This window comes from Octodon degus, unplaced genomic scaffold (genome assembly GCF_000260255.1).
Source record: "Octodon degus isolate 3935 unplaced genomic scaffold, OctDeg1.0 scaffold00017, whole genome shotgun sequence".
NCBI classification, from domain to species: domain Eukaryota; kingdom Metazoa; phylum Chordata; class Mammalia; order Rodentia; family Octodontidae; genus Octodon; species Octodon degus.
The window spans coordinates 19809046-19832561 of NW_004524593.1; the positions used below are offsets into that span (position 1 = coordinate 19809046).

Below are 23516 nucleotides of genomic sequence, written 5' to 3' on the forward strand. Positions count from 1 at the left end.
TACTGGGAGCAGGCCCTGCAGAATACTGGGAGCAGCCCCTGCAGGGTACTGGGAGCAGGCCCTGCAGGTTACTGGGAGCAGCCCCTGCAGGGTACTGGGAGCAGACCCCGCAGAATACTGGGAACAGGCCCTGCAGAATGCTGGGAGCAGACCCTGCAGAATACTGGGAGCAGACCCTGCAGAATACTGGGAGCAGCCCCTGCAGAATACTGGGAGCAGCCCCTGCAGGGTACTGGGAGCAGGCCCTGCAGGTTACTGGGAGCAGACCCTGCAGAATACTGGGAGCAGCCCCTGCAGGTTACTGGGAGCAGGCCCTGCAGAATGCTGGGAGCAGCCCCTGCAGAGTGCCTAGGACTTGTTGGAAGCCAGGGGCAGGAGACGTCTTGGTGCACTGCCGTGCTGTGTGTTGGGCAGCAGGCCCTGTGGTCAGCAAGCTGACTCCTAGCCACCAGCGTGGAGAATTCTGTGTTCACAAAGTGCAGTTATATTAATAGCCTTTTAAAAACTCTGACCATCAGCAGCCTCTGCGTATCTCTCAGCCTCATGAAAGGGCATTGACCATTTTCTTTCCTCTGAGTGGCGTTTTTCATGTTCTCAGTTAGAAAGGTTCATTGTCCCCGGGGCACATAGAGCTGGGAGGGAAGAGGTTGGCCAGCCCCTGTGAAAGACTAGAAGCTCAACTTCAAGGCCTTCTCATCCAGGCCGCAGGGACACCTGGATGAGACCCTCCTCCCGCTGTGAGTTCAAACTCCTGTCACTGCGCCATCCAGGGACACTTAGGCCAGTGCCCTCGGGTCTGTAGCCAGACAGCACAAGTATTTTTAGTGCTTTTCTCATCTCAGTCTGATTTCTGCTTCAACTTTAACACATGCAGGCTGCTCAGAAACTACTCTTAAACTACTCTCTGGGTAGTGTGGGAGAGACGGAGTAGCGCTGCAGCCTTTAAATAGTTGTTTCTTTCTCTTTCTTTTTTATTGCTAACTATTCAGCAGGCTGAATGAATTCAAGTCTAACCTGGAGGGAGCCTGTTTAGTCATCTGTCTAGACAGACGAGTTCATGTTCTCTGTCCCCCTGGCTTTGTGTGGCAGACGGTGGTCCCTTCCTTTCAAGTCTGTGAGGATGTCAACTTCTGGTCTGTCGACCCCAACCTGCAGTTGATAAGCCAAGAAAGTGAGTCACCATGTGCCAGAAGGGGCTCTTAAATGTGACAGTTGGGCTGAGAAAGACTAGAAAGAGGGTACAGGCCTCCCCAGAAGGAGACCGGGGCGAAATCCTGCCTGTGTCAGACCAGGCAAAGCACTTCCTGTCTGAGAACCACTTAGCTCATCTCTGAAATGAGGGTTAGTTTGCTTTAGAAAGTTCTACTTCTTACCAATTCTGTAAGGAAAGAATCTGATGTACGAAGACGGCTTCCTGTGGAGGGGCTGAGTAAGTATTCACTTCAAAGTCATTGTTAAAAACTTCTAATGCTTGTGCTTTGTTATTCTGAGCACTGGTTGCAAATTTAGGAATTCCACCCCACATTTTTAATATCAAGTCGACATATATTGAGAATAGCAAATGATATTTTTTTGAAGTCTGGAGAAACGAGAAGTGGTACCAATTTCTGTGAGAGGAAAATAATATTGGAGATATTATTTCAAAATAAGAGCTATCTAGAAATACATTCAAATAGAATCAAAGAGAGAAGTGGTGGTGACCAGGCTGGGGGTGAAGACGGGGAACAGCTACTAACCAGTGGGCGGGAAGACGAGGGAGAAATCCTGCAAGGTGCCGAGCTCTAGAGTGCTGCTGGGTCACCTTGAGCCTGCAGTCGGTGGCAGTGTACTATACTCACGCACACATTAAGGGTAGATGTCAAGTTAGGTGTTCCTCCCCCCATCTCCTCCCCCTGCAAAAGAACAAAGGTTAGTCAAAGAAGTGGATAGGTATTCTTTGTCTTCTTGGGACAGCCAGAAACTCTTAGGATTGTCCCAAAAGGAATATATGTGCTAGCGATGCTTTCAGCTGTTTAATGGCCAGCTACCTCGCTTCCTCCTTACTTGACTTTAAGCCATGCCCAGGTTTTCCCAGAAAACGACGATTGGGAAAATTCTGTTTTCTTTTATTTAACTCAATTATTATTCACTGAGCCTGTGCTGTGTAAAGGGCTTGGGGCCTGAATTAACAGGGAGGCTGGGGCAGGAGAATCACAAGTTCAAGCCCAACCTAGATAATTTAATGATGTAGCAAGACTTTGTGTCAAAATTTTGAAGAAAGAAGGAAAGAAGGAAGGAAGGGAGAAACAGAAAAATAAAAGTAAGGAAGGCCGGGACGTAGCCCAGTGCAGAGGCCTTGGGTCCGATTCCTAGTACCTCCAGAGAAAGAAAAGAAAGATAAGCAAGGTGGCTCCCTCCCAGGACAGGAGCACGTGCCGCCCAGGGTGCAGGTGGCAGGCCATGCTGTAAAGGCTTAGTGGAGATAGCACAGTCCTAGTGCCGTAGCGTTGGGCCCCTGAAGCCTCAGTTCCTTGACTGCTGTCTTGGTCACTTTTTTACTGCTGGGTAAACTATTTTACAACACCCAATGCCCACAGGGCGAGGGTTGGTTTTGCCTCCAGTTTTCAGTCCACAGTCTGCTGGCATCGAGGCAGGTGGTACAGCAGAGGGATCTGCAGAGGACAGCTGCTTACTTTATGTGCTCGTGAAGCAGAGAGGGAAGGGAGGAGCCAGAGCGGGAGGTGCCCCCTTCTGGTCACACCCTGTGACCCACATCTTCCAACCAGCAGCCCCCACTGCACATTTAGGTATAAACTCGTCTGTGGATGAGTCTATCCATGAGGGTAGCATCTTCCAGTAGCACCACACAGGAGGTCTGAGGACTTGGGGGATGTCTGAGTATGAACCACAGCTCTCCTGTCTGAATGGGATAGTCTAGGCTAATGCCTGGCAGTTGGTAGCTCCCAACAGCAGCAATGTTGCGTTGTTGTTGTTGTTGTTGTTGTTATGATTGTTTTCTGTTATGCCTGCCTTTGGGTACATTATAGCTACCTAGTGACACAAGCAGGATAACCACCCTGCACACAGCAGAAGCTTTCAGTTCCCAGCAGCCCGCCTTGGCGTGGTCATGCGCTGAAGCCAGGTTGCTAGAAAAAGCATCCGTGGCGCCCACAGGACCACTGCCTGTCCGAGCAAGGACTAGCCCCAGTCCCTTGTAGAAAACTCAGCTTGTTATCCAGCCTTGAGAGGACAGGAGTGGACCATCTCTTCTCTGATAGCATCTCCGTGTGGTTCCCAACTTGCCCATACACTGAGCAGAACGTGGCACTTTATGTGGCTTCTGCTATAGTACATCTGAGTCATGTCTCTTTCAGTATAACTGCAATCAATAAAATTCCCTTGTAAAATGTGGTTAACCACAAAGACATCCCTCCCCAGCCACGCCACCCTGGAGAGCACCGGGGTTCCCTCTGCTGAGCGGTCCTCCTCTGCCCAGTGCACACTGGACAGGCCTGTGCTTCTCCACATGCGAGGGACGGAGTCCTCCTCCTCTAGTTGTCTCTGCCCCTCGAAGGCACAGCGTCCTTCACCCCAGCCCACAGGAAGCCCATCCTGCCAGTTCTCTGGGTGTCTGCGGCGGGGGGAAGCTCTGTCCAGTTCCCTGGGGAGTCAGGACAGAGGCTTCCGGGTGAGGCCTTGCTCCAGCAGTCACTGGCTTAGCAGCCTCCACTGTGTTTGTGGCAAGGTCTTGCTTCTTTGCTTCCGTGGAAGGGACAAGAAGCTGCAGGATGGGCTGTGTGCATGGGGAGTGCTGCAGAGGGCAGTGGAAGGGGACAGGGAAGAGCAGGCGGGTGGCAGCTGCCCCTGCCACCTGTCCTGTTTTCTCTTTGTTCTTCTTGCATGCTTGGATCTAGTGTTCTCATTTTTTTCTCAAGTTTGCCACTTGGGAGGAAGTTTTATTTAAAGGTGGGGGGCATGAAATACCTAGAAGGAAAGATGAAAATCTTCCCCTTTAGTCCATTTCATGCTTGGGGAAGTTTCCCTGGTCCTTATGTCTAACCAGGGAAGACTACAGTTGAAATTCAGTGGCAGGAGCACAGTCTCCTTCTACTCTGTTCTGCACACATTGCTGGAGAAGTGTACATTTGGGTCTGACTTCTGGAGCCAGTTCCCTTTCATGAGCGCTTACCTCCTGTCCCCTCTGCCCACATGTGCTATTCGGTCAGTGTCAACAATGAGAGCAGTGATGCTTGTGTAGTCCTTCACTCAGGGGTGTTCTTTTCAGAGAGCTTGGCCAGACTGTTCAGTGGTGGGTCTGCAAAACCTGCCGGCCGCCGTTACCACAATCACTCCTGCTCGCCGGAAGTTCAGGTCCTTTGCCAGACCTCTGAGGCCAAAGCAGAGGATGGTGTGATAATGAAGGGCACGGGCCCTGGGACACAGCTGGGCCTGAAGGCCGGGCACTCTGCCACAGGGACAGCTTCCCCAGTCAGAACACGGAAGTCGCCGCGCTGCCACCCTGATGGGGCTCCACAAAGTGCACCCAAGTGCTGCTTTGCTCTCTAGGGTCTGAAGCTGCAAGGAGAAATCAGCCAGCTGGGTTCCCTTTAGATGACTTGTCTTATAAAGCTAGCCCACTTGATTAGCAAACAGTCCAAATGTTTATAGAGTTGCAAGATTTTTAATATCTCTATTCAAACTGTGCAAAGCAGCCAAATGCAGCCTGGCCCTCGGCTGCAGAGTGTGTGTCTGGGCGCCAAGCAGCAACTGCGCTGCGCCTGGAATGCCGAGCATTCCAGACCTGTTACCTTGTACATGTAATATTTACCAGATTTTTGCTTCATCTAGAGATCAGGAGCAGAGGCGAGCCGAGTGGGGGCAGAGCGGGCGGCTGAAAAGGGGACTCTGTCCCCGGAATCTTTGAATGAGCCAGGAGCTGGGAAGGCAAGGAGACCTCGGCCTTCCTTCTGCTGGCAGCTGGGCGGCTGGGCAGACAGTGGAGGCCTCCTGTTGGGACACTTGCCATGGGCCAGGTGCAGTGCTCTGTGGGGGCCAGATTTGTCCTCCCAGTCATGAGGCAGACACTGTTCTTACCCCCAGTGACTGGCAGGGCTGAGCGGGCGACCCAGGACCAAGCCTGTTCTACAGGCTCTACTTTTACTGTCACAGAACATGGAGTATAGGGCCAGGCACCTGCTCTGCCTCCTATGCATTCCCTTCCTCTCACCCTCCCAGCTGCCCTTCAGTTAGGTGTTATTAACACATTCTGACAGGGAGACTGAGGCTTGAAAGGTGAAGACATGAAGGGCTGCACTTGCACAGGGTAAGGCCCAGAGTAGGGACTGGGCCGGCTGACTCCCTGGCTTTGTGTTAATAAACAGCTTCTTCTGTGGGCACCCACTAAGGGTCCTAAGCAACACAAAGGCCTAAAACTGGACAAACTCAGCACTCTGTGGTGCTCCTAAACCAGAAAGGCCCTGGGCCAAAGTTCAGGTACCATGCGTCTGTGCATAACTTATGGGCCAGGATCAGCACCACTGAGTGAGCTCAGATGGGGAGGGGTGTGTGTATGAGTGTGTGTGCATGTGTGCATGAGTGTGTATGTGCATGAGTGTGCATGTGTGTATGAGTGTGTGCATGTGTGAGTGTACATGAGTGTACATGCATGTGTGCATGTGCATGCATCTGTGTGCGTGTGTGAGTACTGTGTATGTGTGTGCATGTGTGTGAGTATGTGCATGTATGAGTGTGCATGCATGTGTGCATGTGCATACATGTGTGTGCATGTGTGAGTACTGTGTATGCATGTGCATGAGTGTGTGCATGTGTGTATGAGTGTGTGCATGTATGAGTGTGCATGCATGTGTGCATGTGCATGCATGTGTGCATGTGCATGCATGTGTATATGAGTGTGTGTGTGAGTACATGCGTATGTGAGTGTGTGTGCATGTGTGCAGGAATGTGTGCGTGAGTGTGTGTGCATGCGCTTCATATGCACACATAGGCGGAACTTGGGGCTAGAGTAGGCAGAAGTGTCTTCAAATCGCAAAAGTGAGCAGTTGCCTGGGAGACACGGAGTAATGTCTGCTGCTCTGCTTGGCCTCCTTTGCCCTTCTCTCGGCTTTCCCGGAGGCGGGCTGCAGAATCCCCACAGGACAGCAGGAAGGAGACTGCGCCTCTGGTTGTGCTTCCTCCTACCTTTCCTCTTTCATGAGGTATGGAATCGGCTACGCTGTTGGACACAGTGCCCCACACCTTTGACCAGACTGCCCACCCTGCCCTGAGCCCCTGCAGATCTAGGGCTGCCTTCCAAGGAGGTTGGAAAGACGAACAGAAGGACTTTCCTGCCCAGGCCCCCAGAGAGCCCTCCTTCAGCTCCTCCAGCTGCTGGTCCCTTGGTCTTTGTAGATTATGCTTTGGTTGAGTCTCACTCAAAAAGCCATTTTCAGCTGAAGATGGAAAATTCTACAAGAAAGGTGTGAGGTGCAGCTCTCCAGGGGGTGTCACTGGGGTGGCAGTCACTTGCACATGTGCTCCAAGATGGGAGCAGGGCTCGCTGTGCAGGCACTGGCAGCTGAGAAGAGACGTGTCACATGCTCTCAGCAAGGGACTGGAATTCGACATCACAGCAGCGAGTCGGGAGCTTCTGCCATGCAAAATCAGACTCATCTCTAGGGGCTCCCCAGTGCCTACCCTGCCCCATGTGACATTAATGCATCTTGTCCGCGTGTGTCAGGCCACCCTCAGCGCCACTCTATTCCTGCATCTCCCATGCTCCCGTTTCTTTCCGAAGACTGGTAGTTGATGGAGGCATGAGCTGCTGCTTCTCCTAGGGCTGCTGGTCTCAGGTTTTGGAAATAAAGATGCACAGGGTGCGGAGCTGGTGACATGGCCTGTGCCTGCTGTGAGCTTGCTTGGAGTCTTCTGGAGCAGAGTCAGGTTGTTATGTGAAATCTAGATGATGAGGAGGGTGGGAATAAAGGGGGAAGAAGACCATTGCTCAACCAGAAGGAAAGAAAAGGGCAGCTGAGCTTCAGCTTACAGATCCGCCTGGGACACTGTAAGGAAGCGCTATGCCCAGCTTACAGTGCAGTTGGGACTTAACTGACGGACTGTGAGCACAGGGGGACCACATTTGGACAAGCTCTGCAGCCTCTGCTTTGCCAGTGTACAGTCCTCCAGGGCTTACAAGTGACCTTCAGGATAGTCCAAAATTCAAGAATGGATGTGACAGTTTTTAAATGCGCTATCTGTTGTTTTTATAAATCTGCATTTGGACAAGCACCAAGGGCATTTTGAAATGCAAAAGCAAGGTTTCTACATGGCCTTTCAGCAGTCTCTTTTCTTTCTTTTTTTTTTTTTTTTTAGTGGGAAAGCTGGTGCATGAGAAGCACATGTCGGTGGTGGGGGCACAGGCAGTGTCACCAGGCTCCATGGGCAATACAGACAGTAGAAATCCTTACTTAAAACTGGAACTCCCTGCATTAGCCCTTGTCCCTTCAACCAGGGTACGCAAGAATTTTATTGGAGAATTTAAACTCTACCTCCTGTCAGAAAACTCAAGATTTGGCAAGACGTCTCATGAGTCAGGGATTAAGGGGTTGGAGGTTGCAACCAAGTCAACCAGGGGCTTTTAAGGAACTTTCCATGAAAGTCATTGGCAAGTAAAAGTGGTGGCTTTGGGTTTCTTCATGCAGGTGTGGAGTGAACCAGGCCAGGTAAAGTAGCACACATTCGGGGGCCTGAAGTCATCGTGCAGTGACAGCAAGAGCTTGTCCTTGGCCCTCCCCTTGCTCTCACCACTCAGTTTGTCATTTGCGAGGACCGTGCGGCTGTTGTAATAGTTCTGTAGAAATCAGTCACAGAGAAAGTTTATTTAGGGATCGTGTAAAGCGTGCAGAGTAATTCAAGTGATCCCTCCTCTTCTTCCAGAACATCTAGATTCATTAAAAAGAAAGAAAGGAATCACGTATCCATAAATATTTAATAACTGTCCTGTCACACATTATTTTATGGGATTGCAAGTTGTAATCTTATTTTAATAATGAAAGTATCTATTATATTGGAATAGATTTAAAATAACATGAGAGGGGCTTGTGGATTAGCTCAGTTGTTTAAGGCGCCTGCTTGGGCAAACCCAGTGAAGTGCAATGGACCGCGGTTCGATCCCCAGCCCCACATGTCACACCGGACCTGCCCTTAAGGCAGGCTGAGCCAGCCAAAACTAAAAACAAAATAACATGAGAATGTCATGTTATTTTCCTGAGGGATAGCGAAAGCCTTAGTGGGTACACAAGGCTTGTAAAGCAAGGAGAGAAGATCCATCACGTGTTCACTCTACCATGTATTAGAAACAAGATTGGTGATAAGGCTCTATCTTCCTCTTGGAGTGAAGTACTAAAACAGGTGTGTTGTAAGTCGCTGTGACCCTGACTCCACCTGTGTCCTGAGAGAAGTCATTTAAACCAGGCAGGATGGTGTCATGGCGTGAGCCCAGACCCCGGAAAGGAAAGCAGGAGGGTGGGCACAGGGTATTGCCCTCTCGTAATCTCAGAGGTGGGCAGGGAAGAGGAAGCCCTGCTCCAGGCCTGAGGCCACCTTGTGCGCAGCCTCCTGGCTCACTCTGCATGTTATTAGGACTGTCGCATTCTCCAGCTCCTCTGTGAAATGGCAATGCCAGAAAAATCTACCTGGTGGTGTCCGAGGGATATAAATGAGATCATCCCAGTGAGGGTCAGCTGCTGTTACTGCCGCTTGCATTTTTAGAAGCTGGCTTGTCAGATAGTAGACTTAACATTCATTTGCTTCACCTTGTTCTTCCTTTAGTTTGGGGACAGCCACTCCCCACCCTGTAGGGCCTGGCCAGAAAGAACAGAAGGCCAGTCGCCAGTCCGGTAAGCAGCAAAGGTGAGCAGGAGCCTGGAAGGTGCGCTGTGGGGAGGAGGGACATGCCCAGGGTGCTAGGACAGTGGCTGGTGTGCTTCCGGGGGCCTACCATGTCCCCAGGCGGCAGCCATCGACAAGACTGAAGACAGTGACTGCCGTCACCGCTCTGAAGGTGGCACTGTCCTGTGCACTGGGACTCAGATGGAGCCCACCCAGTTGGGAGCAGATGGACCTGGGATTCTTGTTCCTCTTACTTGTGGGTATGCATGGTTATAGGCTCTGAACTTCACTTTCTTTATCTATAAGCTAAGAGACCTGTCTTGAGAACTGGTCGGGAGGGTGAGGAGTTAGGTAGGCTCCTTTCTACCTCAGAGAGAATTTGGAGGCTACATATGCTGCCTGCACAAGAGTAAGTTGAAGCTCAGTAGGGACATGTTGCCCTTAGTTATCATGCTTATTGGATAAGAGCACTGTCACACATGCCACCCTACATGGCCTGGCTAGAGTCCTGGGAGGGGGTCCCCAGTTCACAAGTCTCATCAAAGTTATGGTGCTGTGACTTCGGAGGCACGTGGGAATTCTTAGTCAGAAAGACCAGTCCTTGGACAGTGGGGAGTTCTTCTTTTAATTTTTTCCCTGAGGGTTCAACATGTCTGAATGTCACAACCAGAACTGAAGTCCCCTTCCCATGTAGCCACAACACACAGCCCTGGGCCAGGAGCTAGAGTCAGAGGCAAAGAGGGAGCGGTGAGCTGGGGACATCATCGTCCCTGTTGAAGCACGGAGACCCTCGCTCGCCCTGCGTCTTCCCGGCGGGCCCCTCTAGGTCCTTCTCGCAGTAGCAGTCACAGCAAAGGGCCCCGCTCACCCAAAGGCTGCCGCGTAGCCTAACCCTGAGCTGTCTCCCTGGACAGAAGCCACTCTCCACATCTTCATCCCTGCCAGGCACTCTCACCCTCAGGCTGGCTGCCCTCATGGAGAGGGAGATGCTGCTGCACTGGGCACTAGCAGGGCTGTTTATAATAACAAAGACCAGAAAAAAGGCTCTTTGGAGCAGATGGGAGCCTGCTGAAAAGGCAGCTGACTTGTGTGACTATTGTGGGATCTCTCCAAGCTAGATGATGAAAGTCTCGGGATGAGACGGGCTTCCCCCGCCCACTCCGTTTGGAGTGCACACCACAGCGCCAGTGTGGCCCCAGTGCTGCTGCACTTCTCTCTGGAAGGCTGTTCTGAACCTGCGTGCAGTGAGCAGTACCAGGGTAGCACTGGGGAGGCCAGCGTATCATTTCAGTTGCACCATTTGGCCTGTGAATGGCACTTTGCTCAACAGTAACACAGGGATGATAGTTCCTGGCTTGTAGAATGATCAGGCTGAGGTGAAATAGCACAGAGCGTGCTTTGTTCAACATAAAGTCCTATGAAGACCACGTTATTGTCATCGCATTCCCCGCCACCCTCCTCCTCCTCCTGTCCCTCAGCATCCTGTGACTCTGCTGCTTAACAGAAGGGTTAGTTTCCTTTTGCTTTGCCATAGTTACTGAGCACCTATTCTATATGAAGATGCATTTTCCTAGGTCTGGAGCTAGAACTTAGGGTTGGGAAGGTGGTAGATTGAGCCCTGCGCACCTGGAATGTACAAAAGTTTCTGTGCTCCCCAGACTCAGAGGGTGAGCTCCCAGGACTGCCATCCTGGCGGGGAGGTGTCGGAGTGTAGGAAATGGACAGGTGCAGACTTCTCCTCCTCAGCTTCCTCTCGTGCTGCCGCAGCCAAGTGCAACACAGCCCACTCCTTGTTGGAGTCCTCGGGCTCCTGAGAGCACAGCAGAAAATGAGCAGACACGTGCTGGACAGTGGCCCTGCTGCCCTGGTCGGTGCACATGCTCATCAGCCATCTGGATATGACATGGTCTGTATCTGTAACCTCTCTTGCATGGATGCTAAATTAATAGATTCAGTGGAGGTGACAGAGCTAGCTGTTTCAGTACTTTTCCAGCACAAAGAAATGTCCCAGTCCTGTTGCCTCACCTTTAAAATAGTCAAAACCTATGGCAAGAAATGGTCCTCCTTGGTGACACGGCGCACACACCTGGCATGGCAGAATGGCTATGTAAATGGCCCAGCATTGGCCTTACGCCATGTTCCCATCTCTGGGCCTTTCCTTGCTGTTGTATATGTGCAGGTGTGACATTCTGGGACTTCTATTTGCGTTTGCCTTAGCACGTTTATGCAGTGCTGGCCTTGAAAGAACTCTTCCTTAAAGAGGATTTAATGTTTTTAAAGTGCATGGAAGAACCATTGACTTGCGACTAAGAAAAGGCATTTTTCCTATTCTGTCTGCACCACTGCCTGAGATAGAGGCAGAGAAAACTGGGAACCAGCTAGGCGTTGACCCTGTCATGAGGCCTTCCACAATTCTGAAGAAAGCGGAATCATGTGATAGGTCTTTAGTGTCCCCAAAGAGAAAGTGTTGCTTTTTTCCTCACAGTTTTCCATCCACCCTCAGTGTTGCAGCCCCTTCCAGCTCTGCTGAGGTGGAAAATGAGTGGGGCCTGCTCAGGGGCCTCTCTCCGAGCTCTGCCTGCTGATTCTCTGCCAGTTCCCTCTGCCAGTGTCCACAGAGCAGATTGGCCTGTGGACTTCTCACAGCCTCCACAAACAGAGGTGATAAAGCTGATGGCAACTGTGGGCTTGCCCTCGGCTCATTGAAAGGGAGATGATGTGTGTTTTAACTATTATTTTATTTTATTTTTTTGTCTATTTATTTACTTACTAATTTTTGAGGCAGTGCACAGTCAATATCAGTTCAAGCTGTGCTGTTCAGGCTGGCCTTGAACTTGCTGCAGTCCTTCTCCCTCAGCCTGCTGAGTGCTGGGATTACAGGCATATATCACCACACCCAGCTTCTAACACTTTAAGGATTTGTCTGTGGTCTAGTTTTGAAATGGTGGCTCCTTCCTTCTCTCCTTCCTTCCTTCCTTCCTTCCTTCCTTCCTTCCTTCCTTCCTTCCTTCCTTCCTTCCCTCTATACCCTTTATGCTGTCTCTGTCTCAGCTTCCCAAATCTAAGTAGGAGCAGTGGGAAGGGACAGATTGCTTGTTCTGTGCTGCAGGACTAGGCCCACTGGGTAGCCCTTACAGTTACACAGTCCTCAGTCTGAGAAAGATCTGCGTGCTAGAGCATAGAGTGCTATGGAGCTGTCAGCTGGCATGGGCTACCCGTCTACCGCAAGGACGCTCAGGAGACCCTGCCAATCTTACCTTATTGCCTCGTCTTCGGGCACATTTGCGGGCAGGGATTCCCTGGGTCTCCAAATCTGGTCCCTTCTGTTAAGATGTCAGTGAAAATACGAGGCTCCGTGTTATGGTTTTTCATGCTGTGCTGCAAGGTCGAGCTGATCGCTAGCTGGAGATCGGTGAGACACCAGCAGCCTGAAGAGTGCCCTCAACGTGCCAGGCAATGCCATCATGGGCTCTCTTTTCTCTCCCACGAAGGCTGCAAGGAGACTGAACATTGATGCGTTTCGTTCCCTTCTCTCACGTTGGACAGACTAGCCCATCTCTATCTCTTTACATTGGCTCCCTCTGCAGCTGTGAATTTAATGTTAATAGTAGCAACTTAGGCCACTTGATGAAGTTAGTAGACAGGGTGTTCCCTACTGCATATGAACAAGCTTTAGGGCAGAGCCACAAATCAGGCAGTGCCTCAAGGTAGTTAGACAACTGCCTTACAAAAAATTAGGCCAGGAGCAAGGAGCGTACAGAAGACACAAATAAAACTTCACAGTGCAAGATGTGCAGTGGCCATTATCTATCTCTGCTATCATTCTGTAAGGATTACAAAAAGAGTTTCAGGCTAGTGAGTAGCCATGATGCCCACTAAACATATCGAAAGTTTCCACCACTCACTGAAGAACTACAAGGAAAATGCATTAGTTTCTAGAAAGAGGAACTCAGACTTTTTTGTTTAAGATAAGAAGTTTTTTTTAAACAGAGATGAGCAAAACTGTCCAGTGTTGAATAAGAATGTAAGGGTCTGTACACTTTATGCCAGAGCTTAGTGTTATCCTGGAAGGATTTCACCCCTCAGTTTCTCGGTCTGTAAAAGGGAAGAAAAATAAAGTATGGTTCTTAGTAAGGGTTGAGGAGAATATCCTAAATCTTCCAAGTTTAATTCATTAAAGGAATCAACATGTGTTGGCTTGCTTTTATTGAGCTTGTTTGGAACCTTTGCTGGACTCTGAAATAGTTGTATGGAAAACTGTTGTGGAATTCTTGCTCCTTTCAACACTATTGGGGAACCCAGTGTGTGTGAATGTTTTGCCCCGAAGATATCAGAGAACAAAAGCACAGATGGGAAGGAAGAAAGGAAAGGAGGAATGCAAGAAAATGAAACAAAGAGGATGAGAAAGGTGAAAGAAAAATAAAAGAGAGTTGTATGTAATTCAAAAAATGAGACTATGGCAGTGAACAGGTTCCATGTCCCCATACCACCTTTGAGGACAGCTGGCCTTGTGAGCCCACGGGAGGAACTCATCACATGCAGTGACCAGCCGCCCACAGATGTGCATCCAGCCAAGTTCTGTTCCTGAATGTGCTCAGAGTTCGCCATGGGCCTCCCAACAGCCATGGTGGCTCATGCAGCATCCACAGTTGAGCTGCTAAACCCAAGAGCTCCTGAAGAAGCTTCCCCCAAAGCCCTGAGCTGGATGGGAAAGAGAAGAAACTGTACACAAAAGATGTGTTCCTATAGAAAAGGTTCTAGGGGGTCGATGGAAACTTTGGACTAGAAACCAGAAACCATGCCCATCATGGTTCAAGAAAATCAAACACTGTGGGCCAGCACCGCTGTTATTTTACTCTTTTGCACCGTGTAAGAAGGAGCCCAAGCACTCCTGCTGACAGGATGCAGTCTCAAGTAGCAGCTCCACGAAGGCCAAGTCACATCAGCTGATGGGCTTGTCACTGCCAGCAACATGTCACAATTGGTGCCACCTCCCTCTCAGAGACTCCCACTTTAAATTGCAGATGCTCCAGTGTCGTGTTACATTTAATAGGTGCAATGGCTGGAAAGGAAAATCAGAAACCACTGCCCATGCGCTGTTTATTTCTCAATCATTCTGTGTTAAATAGCTGTGACTTGAATGTCAGCAGTTCGGGACGTGGTAGTGAAACGAAGGCTAGATCCAGTGTGCCGAGACAGATTTCAGCCAAGCCCAGAGCTCAGTCGTCTTGGCTTCTTGTGGGGTGCGTATGTGTGCACACACTTAGGAGCTACTTCATTCCCTCTGTACCTTGGGGACTTTCTTGTCTTGCACACTCTGGGGAGGTGTAGTGACCCCCAGGCCTCTTCCCCAAGAGCAGGGGATGTCAGGAATGAGGGGCTGCTACATCGTGAAGCTCGTCAAAAGCCCACAGCAGCTGCTGCTCAGCTGTAGGGAAAGTGCCTTCATGTACAGGAGGGGAGACAGAGCGTTTGTTCTGTTCATTCTGGGATTTGCAGGGAAGAACCAGTGGGTGCTGCTTCGGACAGGACACCAGGCCTGAGCATGGCTTCTGAGCATTCCTGGGTAACAGTGGCACTAGCAGGGTGCTTCGTCTTGGGGCACATTTGCGGGCAGGGATTCCCTGGGTCTCCAAATCTGGTCCCTTCTGTTAGGATGTCAGTGAAAATACTAGGCTCCGTGTTATGATTTTTCATGCTGTGCTGCAAGGTTGAGCTGATCGCTAGCTGGAGAGGACCCCTTCCTCGCGTGTGTCGGGCATGTGCTAGTGCTGCTGCCAAGGGTGTGAATCGTGCTGTGCACCCAGCAGCTCTTTTGCACAGAAGGCAGGAGAGGGGAGTGCAGACAGTGGGCTCTTGGCTCAAAGGCCAACCTCATCTCACCTGATCTTTGCTTGAAGCTATTTCACTTTCCTTGCTCTGAATTCCTTGTTGCGACGGGGTCCCAGACATCTTCCTTGCAGACACAAAGTCTACGTAGCTCCTCTGAAGTGGGAAGGAGATCCACACAGCAGTCTGAGGCTGCAGGGAGACCAGGCCACACTTCCTTGGGTGCGGCTGGTGGGAGGGACTTGTTTCCTTCATCTCTAGGTGCCTGTGGCTCTGAGCAACTCGAGGGGACGCCTGGCCAAGTTATAGTACCAGATTGCCCAAGCCTAGGGCAGATATTCTAATGCTTGAGTGTGTAAGAGAACTGTAGTGGATTCCTAGCCGGTGGGCAGCTTACTACATGTAGCTGAGTTAAACTAGCATGGTGCTGGGTGCGGGAGGCCCACCTGAGGGTTGTCACCAGCAGCATAAAGGCAGAACACAGACAATGCTGAAACGCTGTTAGGGATGCTGTTTGGAGAAGCTGTGGGAGCAGTTGGAAGCTGCTGGCTCTCTTGGGCTGCTCTGCTGGAGGACCTTGTCATGCTGGCTTCTCCAGTGAACTTTGGAGGAGCTCTGGTCCTCATCTTGGGCATCGCTTCCTGGCTGCAGAGGGGAAGGTGGTGCACTGCTCAGCCTCACGGAGAAGCTTGTCCCATTGGCTTTCCTGATGGGAACTTGGCTTTCCTCATCGCTGGATGATCTTGGGACCTCACCGTTGCTGAGGATGGCTGTGGTACTTTTGGGGGAGCTCTGGTGCTTACCTGGAGCATTGCTTCCTGGCTCCGGTTCAGCTCCCTCAGCCTGCTGGCACAGACCCTTCATCCCGCTGGAATAGACTTTCTAGTTTCCACCACTGACATTTGGGCCTTTGCTGCACTTCTTGTATAGGATTCTTGGGTGCTTCCTTATAAAATAATATTATAAAATGTGTCCTGTATTATATTGTTTCCCTTGCAAAATCCCCACGCCAGGACAAGAACCACTGGGACTCACAGCCTGCCCTGGGATCGGTACCTCCCCTAGCAAGTGGACAGTGTTCTAGCAGTTGGATGCAGAGGTATAAAGAGGTCTGGAGAGCATCACAGTAGAATACCATATGGGCAGAGCATGGCTGCGCTCGGCTGGGGGGCACAAGCCGCCCTGAGACCCAGCACACTGGGCGGGGCATGTCCTGCCAACCCCTAGCTCCTGGGGGTGGGGGGAACCACCACGTGAGTCAGCACATTCTTTTTTCTTGGTTTTTAACTCTTGAAGTTAAAACATGATTCCTGGATCTGTAGGAAGCAAGAGCTTTCTGCACGCCAGGCCTGGACGTGCTTGAGCCGCCAAGTCTTCCATCTTCATGCCAGGCTTGGTCACATCTTCTCAGTGCAGTCTCAGTCCTGGCCATGGTCCGAAGCACCCAGGGAACTTGGGAGAGTCTGCCCTCGACCAGTGATCGGGACCCCGGGGTTCCAGCCAGGCGTCAGTGTTTTCCGAGGTTCTGGGTCTGCTGAAGTGTTCAGGCGGAGGTTCTGCAGCTGCGCTTCGAGGGCTTCCGAGCCCTTGGGTGGCTGCAGTTCCCTCTTTTATGTCCTACTTTTTTGCAAATATGCAGAATGTCTGAAAGTTTAGCAGTTTTGCTAAACTCTTTGGTGCAGAGGTGTCACCCAAAGCCCAAGGAGCCCGAGGAGATGCAGAGCTCCTCCGCCCCGGCACTGTTGGGGAACACGGCTGCATGGGACACATGCACCTGTTCTCGCCAGCAGGGTCCTGCGCCCCTGGTGCCTTTCCCCAGGTGAGAGCCACTGTGGACTTGAACTGCAGCCGAGTACCTCGGGCAGGGGTGGCACCAGCCTCCAGCTCGCCGACCCTCACTTCCACACCCCACCTGCTATTTCACCTGAACCCCTGCCTTCCCTGGCCATGTTGGGTGCTCCCAGGGACACTGAGAGTGGCCAAGCTCCCTCAGGGGTTCTGTTGCTGCCTACTCAAGAATGCTAGTGGCAGACACTAAGCTCCCTTCCCCCGATTCACTGGCCTCTACTGTGAGCTCTGCGTCAGCAGTGCCTTCACACAGTGCTGCGCGGTGGGCGAGGGGACCTCCCGCTCCCCTAGCTGGTGGCACATGAGGAGCCACTTTGAGAATCGCTGCTCTGGCACCCAGCAAACACCAGAAGGTCCTGGGCCACAGCACTTCTACCCTGCTAGTTCTGTAGCATGACCGTCTGGAGCAGCGGTTCTTCCTGCTGGCTCCACAGCACCCTTCTCTGTCCCACCTCGTCCCACAGGAGAGATGTTCTGGGCCTTGCGCATTTCTTTTTTAAAAGTAGTCCTGATCCGAGCACTGCAGTAGGAGGTGGGAGTACTCTCTGCAGAGATGTTTGCTGGGAGGGTAAATGTTCTCCCTGTCTTTCTTGGTGGTCAGGGCTTGGGGCAGGACATTGAAGGACTTAGGTGACTTAGGTGACTGATGCCTCTCTGTGAGGGGACAGTGCTCAGCACACAGGCGGGTTCGGAAGCTGCCCCAGGCCTCTCCGCAGCTGGCTGCTGTTCCTCCTTTCCTCCTAAGGAAGCCTGGTGGGCAGGAGCGCTTCTTCCCAGGCTATCCACAGAAAGCCAGTGACCACACGCAGCCTTGCTGTGGGGCAGAAAGGGCCAGGGAGTGATCTGAGTGGGGACGTGTGCTCGTCCCAGGGCTCCACTTTCTGTCCGCTTGCTCATGCTGCCCAGACAGCCGTGGGGAGAGCAGCAGCTCCGGAAGGCCGCCTGATGTCCCGCTTTGCACTGCTAAGTGCTGGCTCACTTGGGATTAGCACTGAGATCTCTTACAGATCTTCTGCTGCACGGCCGAAGGTTTTTGCCTCTGTGGCTACATCGGGGCTAGGAACAAAATATGTAGGACCTTTCTACAAAACAGAAACATGAGGCCTTTCATTCAAAGGAGAAAGTGCAGTCAGAGATTCAAGAGTATACAGCTGCCTGCTTCTTTCTCTCCCTCTCTTGTGCACAGATGCAAGCATAGGTCACTGCATGTCCTTGGGCACCAGAGCACTACCAGAGTGAGGTGCTTTCAGGGGTCCCAGAGTGTGTAACCAGCTAGACACAGCATCGCGGCAGGCAACCCAGGCCGATGATCCCTTGAGCCGGGCACAGGCATCTCCTGCTCCACAGACTCATTGCTCAGCTGGTGGCATTGCTCCTCCTAGGCTAGGACAGGCTTGGTCCCTAGAGGAAGAGCGGTGAAGGCAAGCCTGCCACCTGCAGCACTGTCGGCTGTGGGCGGCTACATCAGATGCAGTGTCCTGCTGGAACACTTGGGCTCTGTGCCTGACACCAGCCTTCCTGAGTGCGGTTCACCAGGTGGACTAGAAGAGGCTGAGGACACAGGGGACACGGGCCAGAAAGCACAGTCCTGGGCAGTGGGTCAGCGGGCAGCAGAGCTAAGTTTCCAAGCCCCTCGCATGCACTTCATTGTCCCAAGCAAGCAGCTCCACTGACAAGGTGTGACGTCTAAGGTAAAATGATTAAGGCTTCAGACTGTGACCCCAGAGCATGAGGCTCAAGTGTGAGGTCTTTTGAGAATGTGGGGTCCCTGGGCTCCGGCCCTGGTCACAGTGACATGGCCTATGCTTAAGTGCCATGGCAAGGTTTTTTCAACACTGTTAGGAAATTCATGACAGGTGAGATTTCCTCCTCTCTTTTTCTAACCTCAGTGGAACAGAACCAGAGACGTGTAGCCACGGCTATGGGGAGGGATCCCCAAGACCGGGGCAGCACAGCATGTCTTCTGCATGAGTCAAGGCCCCTGGAAAGTATGGGAGGAGGACCAGGCTTGCCTGCCCACTGTGGTGGAACCCCAGGGTGGAAGAGATCAGACGGAGCTGAAAAAGTGGGTCAGAAGTGGACAGGGAGGAGTCAGCCTGTGTGTGCGTGGAGCTGGCAGGGTCAGCTCTGGCTCCGGCCACCTGCGGGCGGGAACAGCTTTCTGAGTACCCGAGAGAGAGGGTGGGCTACAGAAGGGAAGTGGGCCCTGGCGGGAGCAAGGAGAAAGCTCCACCCCTCAGGTCCCAGTGCATGGATCATTCCACTCCCGCCATGCTCTCTGGTGCTGGGAGTGAGCTGGCCCCGCTCCCACCCTGCAGGTGACTGCCCTGTGCACGCCCTAAAGCGCCTGTGACTGACGGCAAGGCCACAGGCTGGGCCAGAGAGACTGAAGGTGGCTTTCCTCTTCCCAGGAGAGAAAATGTTTGGCAAGTCCCTCAACTCCTTTAGCTAGACAGGGGGCTTGTGACCCGTAACAAGTGACAGCAGGGCACATAGGCACCATTCCCTGGGCTCGGTAGTGCTTGGTGACCAGTTTCCATCCTTGTGCTAGAGTAGGGGCGGCCTGCTCTCTTCTGCAGGTGACTAGACAGGAGCAGTGATTGGTGGGGTCTCCCTGCTCTCACCAAACTGACTGGGGCTGGGGGATCAGGCTTTCTGAACCCAGAAGAGGGGAGCAGCGCTGCCTGCCTCATGCCCAGAGGAGCTAGGAGAGCGGTCCCATTCCCCCAGGCCCCTCTTGTAAATATTTGCAAACTCTTTCTGAGCCCAAGAGCCTAAGACAGGGTCACTGCCCAATTTCTTAGGAGAAGAAGAAACAAAATTGACCCTGTAGTCATAAAAAGGAAGGGTACAAATGGGCAGAGGACCAGAAAGGCAAGAAAAGCGGTTCCCAGTTGAATAAACAAAAAAGAGAATAAAAATAAATCTCAAAAGCACTTCTGTACAAATGCAATGGAGGACGAGATGCGGATGGGCGATGTGGCGGGTGGGCGTCTGTGGAGGCAGAAGAGGCCCGCGGATGCGGCCAGCTGGACAGGGGGCCCTGCTTCTGCTTGCTGAGGAGGGAGCGCACTCCCTGCTTCTCCTCCAGGGTGCGCTTCGCTAGAAGCTTCTGCTGCCGGAGGTGGGAGTAAGCAGAGATGAATGCAGCCTCCTGCGGCCGGCAGCGCCCAGCCAGGAGGGTGTGCAGAGCAGGGCCTGGCTCCAGCCTGCTGCCCGGCTGCCTCTGTCTGGGTGCCCGGTTTGCAGCCGAGCTGGTTAGGCTGGGACCGAGACTCCAGTCACCAGGGTGGGCACATTCCAGGGGAGAAGGACCAAGCGGTGTGACTAGAGTGTTGGTGAGCAGCTGAAGTTTATGTATGTAAGGACACACTTGAGGCGTGGGCAGGACAATGGAGGCAGCTGGAGGCCACAGCGTTATGTGCAGTGAGCCAGACGCACGGCCTACGCAGAGCGCGCTTCTTTTCTATGAAAAACCCAAGGTGAAAGACAGACAACAGCAGACCTTTGTCAGAGGGTGGAGGCGATGAGAAGGAGGAGGGCAGGGTGGGAGGAGGGAAAGGGGATGAGGGAGAATTCAGATGTGTTGTGCAGGGTGCCAGTGCCATGCGGAGAATGCAGTCACGTGCCGCAAGCATGCCCTAACTGTAATGATGAAGACTCATTGCCGCAGAAGACGCGTCACTCCGAATCCCCCTCCGTAGGCTCCCCGTCATCTCGGGCACACTGACCTCGTTGTCCTTGCCGCTTTCTGAAGCAGTTCTGGAAGTCATTTTTCCTGAATGTCTTTACGAGATGTGATCAAAATTATGGTGACTGCCGCTGCTAGGTGCCGCCGGCTGCAAGGCAGGCTTGTGAAAACATTACAGCGTGTCCTCGTCTACCTTGTTCACCAGATCTGGCACCGTGCGACTTCTGGCTCTTCCCCAAAGACAAGATGACCGGTAAAGGTAAATGCTTTGAATGTGCTGAGGAAATTGAGGCAGCCACGCCAGCACCACTAAAGACACTCGTGAAGGAAGACCTCCAGAACTGCTTCAGAAAGTGGCCAGAAGCACGGGATAAGTGTGTTGGAAGCAGGGGAAGGTTTCAATGGGTTTAATTGGAAATGTGACCTTGACTGTGATGTGTTTAAATATTTAAATGCATATTGTATTTTTTTTTAATCAGTCCTCCTGTTTCTTCTCAATAGCTAGCTTTTGTAGCTACTATGCTAGGGGGCTCCAAAAACCTTTTTGTGGGTTGGTATGAGTGTCCCCAGCCTGGAACTCCCCCACACAAACCCGATGTGAAATCGGGCCACATTGTGGGCTATCGCTCTGTCTACATGAATATTTGCTTTTTTCCAAGCTCTGAATGCTTTGGATTTGGGGGTATGTTTTGTTTGTTTGTTTGTTTCTTTCTTTCTGAGGCTCTGATTCAACAGCTACAAAGCCTCAATTCACACCCTCAGTTTATGAACCAGCACTGAGCAGAGGGTGGCTTGAAGGCACCTCTTCTCCAACAGTCTGTGTTCAGAGTCTCTAGTGTACAAGGAAAGGAGTGGTGGGGCCTCCACAAAAGAAATGCAGAGGTCTGAAGATGAGGCAGTGTGGCTGTGTTCCTGGCCTTTTTTTCCTGCATAATTACCAGGGCATAGCCTTCCTAAGAAATCACGAAAGGTATTTGTTTGTATTTTAAGACGGGTAGCCCAGCTTGCTTATTTAATAAGACATTAGTGTTGCCAGTAGCCAGCTGCCTGGCTCTTAAGCCTCTCACTGATGACCAGCTATGCAAACAGCAGACATTCGGGGAGCGCCCTATGTGCACAGCCCTGTCCTGAATATTCTGAGAAAAAGAAAGGCCTGGCGAACAGTCTCTGCCTTTCAGATTCTTAAAATTTCACAGGCAAAAACAAAATAAACACACATAATGCCAAGGTCATAAAAATGTTTGTAAAGAAACATGCCCCACTATGAATGACCTTGTTGTAATAAAGCTTCACAGGGAAGAAAGGGGAGGAGGAGGAGCCACCAGATTGGATGGAGCCCTGGAACAGGGAAGGCAAATTTGTAAGAGGGTTTGGAAGAAGACTGTGGACACATGGCTGTGACAGGGGGTCTGTTTGGTGGTGGAGCTCAAGAAATGGGGTGTGTATAAAAGCCAGGGGTGGCCCGCTCCTTCAGTCCTGGTTAGCTTCACATGCATATGCTGAGGCACTGCCAGGTTACCAAAAATAGCAGCAAAACTTTGAGTGAGGTATGAATTTGGAATTGTTGGATTCTACCTGCAGCTGCCTCCTGTGCGGTTCTACGCTGAAGGAGCCTGCCCTGACTCCCTCTCTTTATTCGTGAGGGTGACCGCACGCCACCAGGTCATGTTCCAAATAGAGAATCTTAAGGGTAGACCTTGGATGGCCGGCTGAGGGGTATAGTTTTGTTTATTCAGAGTTCCTCATCGTGAGTTGGTTGTGCATGTGCAAAAAAGCAAACCATTGTAGCCAAAAAAGATGTCGTACATGAGCCTGGATAAAAGAGGAGTATTTGGGTGCCAGGCTTTCAAGGAAAAAAGAAAGACATGGCAAGCTGCTTGCCATTAGGAGCTGTTTCCTTGGCACATCGTATTAAAGTGTAAGCAGGCCTGACAGCGCTCTCTAGGCTTCAACTGTCACAAGCTTGTTTCAGTTTATAACCCTCTAGGATTGTCCACCACCCCGTCAGCCTCTAAAACGACAGGGTTAACTGCATGCCCTCGAATGTTGGAAGCGGTTTGCTAATCGTTATTAATCTGCTACTTCTGTAACCAAAATGCATATGTTTATTGTATTTTTTGCTCTGTTAAGTTGTTAATGGTATGAAGTTGGCCACTGGGAGCAGAGTCACTCCGTGGCCACTTCTCCTGTGGTTTCTGGGGACTCTCAGGCTGCGGTCTTCTGCGCGAGCACAGCGGGTGTTATCATTTTCAATGATTGCCCTAACTTTTTACAGATGCCATCCCGCCCCCTTTCTACAGACCCTACTTCAGAATCGTCCGGTTTGACGTGTCCACTATGGAGAAGAACGCTTCCAATTTGGTGAAAGCGGAGTTCAGAGTCTTCCGCCTGCAGAACCCCAAAGCCAGGGTGCCGGAGCAACGGATCGAGCTGTACCAGGTAACCGCGCTTCACCTGCTTTTCTTGCACGATTGGTGTATGGCCTTCAGACAAAAGGCTTTGCGCTGTCCGCCTGGGGTTTCCTGACGTGATGCCGGCTGTTCTGCCCACTCCGTTGCGGCTCGGGCCTCGCTCGCTCTCCTGCTGTGGGCGCAGCGTCGGGCTCGCTCCGCACCCGCCTGAGCATGCCGTCTGCGAGGGCTGCGGTCACACTTCTCGGTCACACCGAGCGCCCGGCTCTGGAGCTCGTTGGCCTGCAAACTCAGTCTGCTTACCGGATGCCGCTGTGGAGGGGAAGGCGACCCATGGCTGCTTCCCCCACACAGCCCTCCTGTCCTCGCTTCCTTCCCTCTTCCCTTCCTTCCTGCTCTCTGCGAGCTCCTGCTTTCTCGCGCCTGCTCCTCCTTACCTTCTTCAGTTTCTCCTTCCTGCTCCTCCCTACCTTCTCCAGTTTCTCTTTCCTCTCTGATCGCACTCTGTCCGGCCCACCCCCTCCCCCGCACTCACGCGTTGTGTCAGCAGCCCCGCCTCCCCTTCCCGCATCTTCTAGTAGTGTTGCTGGGAAGTTGTGTCACACGATGGCGAAGGCCTGGGTGCAGAGATGCCAGACGGGCTCCTAAGAGCGCACAGCTCAGGGCGAGTCACTCTGGCGGTAGCTCCAGCATCAAACAGGAGCTTGGAAAAATGCAGAACCTCAGGCCCCCTCCTGGGCTCAGCAGCGCTCCGGAGCCCCACTTTAAGGGAGGCCCAGGTGATTCCTGTGCACCTTGGGGCGCTGCTCAGCATGTGGTCAGTGCCACAGGAGGAAGAGCTGGGGCCCTCACGGGGGGGGGGGGGGGGGGGG

At 52.0% G+C, this 23516-nt stretch overlaps 1 protein-coding gene across 3 annotated transcripts in view; it reads left to right on the forward strand.

The window, feature by feature from the left end:
• Window positions 1–23516, forward strand: part of Tgfb2 (transforming growth factor beta 2) — a 70770-nt gene that overhangs the window by 24123 nt on the left and 23131 nt on the right. For 2 of the 3 annotated variants that reach the window (XM_023710339.1, XM_023710338.1), the window contains exons 2-3: window positions 20439–20492; window positions 22509–22672. In XM_023710339.1, the coding sequence (XP_023566107.1) occupies window positions 20439–20492; window positions 22509–22672 (218 nt within the window). The remainder of the gene's footprint in view (window positions 1–20438; window positions 20493–22508; window positions 22673–23516) is intronic. The other variant, XM_004626877.3, reaches the window with a different exon arrangement.